Genomic DNA, 5,359 nt, shown 5'->3' with positions numbered 1-5,359 from the left:
GAACGCGTCCCTTAGGTGGTTTGGGGGAATATGTTCTGAAAATTCATGTAATCGATGCTGTTGCTACTCCACCTGGAGGACAACAAGGGATTAACACGTCAATTTCTTGTGGGTAAAGTGTACCACCTCTCGAGAGTGTCAAACTAAGTACTTAGCCGTGTCCCCGGTTACGGACAATTATGAGCAACTAGATATTGGGGCTGTAAGGAAGGTCTCACTCATTCCAATTTCATAATAAAACGAATGGTTTGAACTGGGTAGGAGCATTGATGTATCTACGCAATGTGCCTACGTTAATAGGAGCATGGGTGTTTCTACCCCGTGTCCAATAGAATTCAAAACTATTTGTTTAAAAATGATAGGATTGAACAATGATGCTTTTATGCAAATAGCCAAACCCCTGCCAAATACTGCATGTACTTGATAGGATCTGTTATAACCCTTTGGTGAACTTGCCAATACATTCAATGTATTGACCCCCTAGTGGCTGCAACGTTTAAATGTTGCAGGTGAACCAGGTGAAGAGTGAGGTACGAATTGTTAGGGTTGCGAGTTTACATTCCAACATGTTTCGACTGTGGAGTTGTTATGGGACTCATGTATCTTCTGCCTTCCGCTGCAAGATTTTATTTTCTCTTGAGCTAACCCATGAGGTTATGCAATATGTAAGGTACTATTTAATTCTGGATCAATACGATGTAATATACTTTTGACCTTTGTATCTTGATATTACATCTTGAAACTGTGTGTGCTAGCGAGTCGATCCAAGGACTAGCACAGTAAGCACAGAGATCGAACCCTTTGTAAGGGGGAGGATCGCTTCAGCGCTGCACGTCGTGCGACCACGTGTGAGCCGTTGGGGCACCACGCGGGTCGATCCTAGAGTCACCAGCCCGCTTGGGGGGCATGATGGCTGGTTGGGTTGTCGAGGAAGATAGCGTCGGTGCAGCTGTAGACGACAGCGCCGATGATCACCGGCGAGCTCTCCTCACGCGCCCCCTACCTGACGCGCCAGATGTTGTAGCACGGGGCTCAGACACCGGGGATGCGTGGGCACCCCCTTTTAGGTTCAGCAGTGGGCGATGGGGATCGCTCCAGCGATCGCCGGCGGGGCCAATGTAAAGCGTTGGAGCACCATGAACACGAGAATGGTTTTACCCAGGTTCGGGCCCCCCTGAGGTGTAAAACCCTACGTCCTGCTTCTGACTTTATTATTAGACAGTGAACTAGGGTTTATAGGTTGCCGGGGGGAGTCCCTGGGTGCTCTCTCTTTCTAGCTAAGTGCTACTTGCTACTTCTGGCTATTACTAGTAGTGGACTCAAAACCAATCGAACCCTTTGACTGTTGGCGGGGGTCCTCCTTTTATACCGAAGGGGATACCACAGGCACCTCGGTGCATGGGTGACAAATGGCAAACAAACTATGGCAGCTCGGCCCCGCTGCGCTGGCTTGCATGCAGGATAGGTAGCCCTGCACCTAGGGGTCCAGGTGCCTAAAATTTACACCGGGCCAGTCACTGTAGGCTGACTGGACGGGGAATTCCCTTTCTGTCGGTGCATTTAATGCTCGCGTGTGCTTCACTTCTTGTCCTGACGAACCCTGCGCAAAGGGAACCCGCCGAGCGGCCACGTGGCGTCGCTGTCCTGCCCGCTCGGTCCCTCTCCTATAACGGATACTTGCGTCCGGGAACGCCCTTCCTAGCAAGTAACCCCCCGGGAAGCGCACAGGCGGGAATTCTCTTGCTGCCCTCGAGGGCGACCCCCGCAGCCCGGCTAGCTCTGCTGAGCTGGTGGTTTGCCGGGCAGCTTGCGCGGTGCTGCCCGGGGTGCTGTCCTCCCGGGGAGTAAGCGAGGTGGCCCACGCGTCATGCAGCGGTGGTACTTCGGGTACCACTAGTGCGACACCCTGTCTTTTTCATGGGGGGGGGGGGGGGCACATCCACTGTCTGATCCAGAGGCACACGCAGCCGAAGATACCGGCTAATTAAGAGTAAGATTAATAGTTTAGCCAACAGTTGGCTATAAGCTGCTGCCATGCATGTCGTCAATAGTTTGTGCAATAACTAGCATGTATAGTAGTTGGCTATAAGATTGTACTACTTTATCAACACATGGCCCACACTGCATTCTCACATGGTTCCTTGGAGCACACGCTGCAACTGGCTATTAGCTAGTTAATAGCTCACTACTCTTCTCTCTCCTATTCTCTCCCCTCCAACTAAGCAAAAATAACATATTTGAATGGTTATAGCCTGCTTACATCCCTTAGAGCAAGGGCAATAGTAGTAGCCAGCAGCTGGCTATAAGCCCATCTAATAGCTACCATGTACAATAGTGAGATATAAAATGTTGTATTTTATTAAATCTGGTTCCACATTTCACTCTCACAAATAGCCTAGGAGTTTGTGCTGCAGCCTGTTAGCTAACAGCCCACTTCCTCTTCTCACCCATCCAACTAAGCACAAATATGATATTTAAATCACTATAACCACCTTATAACCCACTATTATTCTCGCTCTTATTATTCATGCTCTAATCAGTTCAACCCACTCGCTCGCTCAGCCCATGCATGCTAGCTGCCATCTGTGGCTGCATCATGTGAAAATGGCCAACGAATAAATAAAATGGGAGACCGAGTTTTTGTACCAGTGATAGGGATACCGATTGATTTTCTCTGTGAACAACATATATTGAGACGAAATCACAATCCTAGGTGAGTGTTTTAAATACGAAACTAATAATAATGGGAACAATTCTGATGCCAGCTTTATTTCGTCTGAAAAATAAAATCAATCCCCTTTTACATAAATAAAATGCATACCGACGAAAAATGCTGTTTATCGCATTGCTCAGAGCTTGAAGTGTCAGCGTCATACAATCGATATATGTGTGTGGACTAGAGTTGAGCCACGTCGATCGCCTCTGAAGCCATGATGAACAAGATCCCAATCAATTAATCAGCCGCCGGACAACACACATGCGGGTACAAATGTAGACCTGTACGTGTGGATCTGTTGCTGGATCTCCCTCTTGCAAATCTCTTTCACGGCTATCGATATCACGGTAACATAACAGTAGCAGCAGCTTGTATTAATTCGGGCAATGTTGCAAACCAAAAACAATTAATAAATTCAGCTGCCGCAAGAAAAAAAAAACTCTTCTTATAAATAGGAAAATTAAGCTTCTGAGGAACACAAAAAGGGAAAGAAAAATAAAATATTTGAATCTTGGTCTTATATGTGTATATCGAATTCAAATTTTGGAAATTTCATGAATGAGAACCTCGGATCTGGAAATTTCGTGAGAATGCAAATATACATCTTGTGAATCACTCAATTCTTCTGACACAGCCTGGTGGCCATGTAGCTTTACTTTTGGGGGACCCTAGGCGTTAGCCGGCTGATCTTGTATACACAACAAATAATATGCGATGCTTGTAGCACGTCGAAACACCGTTTACAACATCAGAACTTCCAGATTAAATGATCTTCCACTACCACGCACCTCAGGCTCTGCGTTTGACAGTCTGAGTTCACCGTTGTTTCTTCGGAGCTGAATCAGGCGACCCATAATGCATTCCCCTGGATCCTCATGCCTTTTGAAGCCAAATAACGCAAATTCAATCTCTACAAATTCATTTGTTGCACAAGCTTTGTCGAGGAGAAAGAGGAAGTTTCATGGCGGTCCGCATCATATCTAGAGCAAAAGGATGGAGAGAAGGAAGACATAGAGCTTGCGAGGAACAACAAGAAATGCTATTGTAGGGAGGAGGAGAAGAAGGAGGCAAAAAAAAAAATAGAAGAGAAAAGCATGCGAGAGCTAGAAACAAGACCCATAAGGAGATGAGTGCTCTCAAGCCTAAAAAATTTCGAGTCCGATTTTTCTTCCATTGAACCCGTCGATATAACCGTATCATTAATTTACAGTTATTTTCGTGACCTTTCTAGTCACAACAGGGGCTAGCTCTTGAAGATGCTCTCCGGTAGGCCCCCCGTTACTCTCTTAGACTTTTCGCTTGTGTGCCTCCAGTGTGTATACAGCAAAGCCTCTGTTGCCCCCTCACCTGTCGGAATTTATTTCTTTATTTATACCCATCGCGTCATATGATATCGCATCTCATTCGGCTCGATCTCTCTCAGTCCCAGCTCGATCCAGCCAGTACTACTACAAACGTAGTACAGCACTCACACAGCTAGCTCAGAGAGCACACTGCTCACCCGTCCTCGCTCGTCCTCCTCTCGATCCCCTTCCCAATTTAGAAACGCCGCCGCCCCCATGCATTCTCAGCTTGGTACCTAGCAACACTGTAGCTAGCCACAGCCAGTACTCACTAGCTTGTAGTACTAATTAACAGTACTCTGGAATTAGATTTGGATGGAGAGCAGCAGGGCTCGGCCGTGGCAGTTCCACGCGCAAGCGGCGGCAGCGGCGGCGGAGCTTTGGCTGTCTTTGGCGCCGGCGGGAAGCATCCAGGTAATAAGGTCAAGGGAGGATCAATTAGCTGAGGCAGCAACGCCGACGGCGCGCGTGGGCGGCAAGGATGTGCGTTTGTTCCAGTGCCTCTTCTGCGACAGGACGTTCCTCAAGTCGCAGGCGCTGGGGGGGCACCAGAACGCGCACAGGAAAGACCACCGCCTGGCAGCCGGCTTCAGCGACCCCTACGGGGAAGAAGGAGAAGACCAGGCCCACTACTACGGCCACGGCCATGGGCCCTTCGCGGGCCTCGCTTCGCACGCCGGCCATGGCCATGGGCCACCCGTTGATGGCGGCAGCGGCAGGTGGGCCGCGGCGGCCGGCAGAGGCGCCGCTCCTCGCCTCCCGGAGACGGCTGCCGGCGCGGTGGCCGTGGACATGCAGATGCAGATGCAGATGCTCAGCCGGCCGAGGGCTTCCGTCTCCGGCGCCGGCGCCGGCGAGACGCTTGACCTCGAGCTCCGCCTCTAGCTAGCTCTACTCCCATTATCCATGTTCTTGTTGTGTGTCATTCAGTTTACCTTTGTGATTTTCTATTTTTCGATCTTGTGTGTGTCATTTCTGCTGCTGGTGTCTTTGTCTTCCTAGCAAAGCTACTACTGTTGCATGTAAATACCCTTTTCGGTCGAACCGGGAATATCGATCGAGCTATGTAATGTACGGCAGTGCGATAAATAATTGACCGTAGTACAATTTTATATAATTTGTATATATGTACATTTTCTGACGCTCAATTTGCTAAAGATATAACTGCACGAGTGCAGACAAACTACCAAGTCGTTTTCCATCGTTTCTCTGTTGCCCATGTGAATGTGATGCATGCGATCGATTGGACCGTCCGTACGACGGCTTGGACAAAAAAAAACATTAAGTGCGGTGGACCTAA

At 48.7% G+C, this 5,359-nt stretch overlaps 1 protein-coding gene across 1 annotated transcript; it reads left to right on the top strand.

The window, feature by feature from the left end:
• Positions 1-4,374: 4,374 nt before the first annotated feature.
• On the top strand, positions 4,375-4,944 carry LOC104582332. Its single transcript, XM_010231795.3, has one exon. It carries the CDS (start codon positions 4,375-4,377, stop codon positions 4,942-4,944), a length of 570 nt encoding a protein of 189 aa, XP_010230097.1.
• The last annotated feature ends 415 nt before the right edge of the window (positions 4,945-5,359 follow it).

This window comes from Brachypodium distachyon, chromosome 1 (assembly GCF_000005505.3).
Source record: "Brachypodium distachyon strain Bd21 chromosome 1, Brachypodium_distachyon_v3.0, whole genome shotgun sequence".
NCBI lineage: Eukaryota > Viridiplantae > Streptophyta > Magnoliopsida > Poales > Poaceae > Brachypodium > Brachypodium distachyon.
Note: the sequence above shows the minus strand (reverse complement) of the source record. Positions and strands in the feature narration are given on the sequence as shown.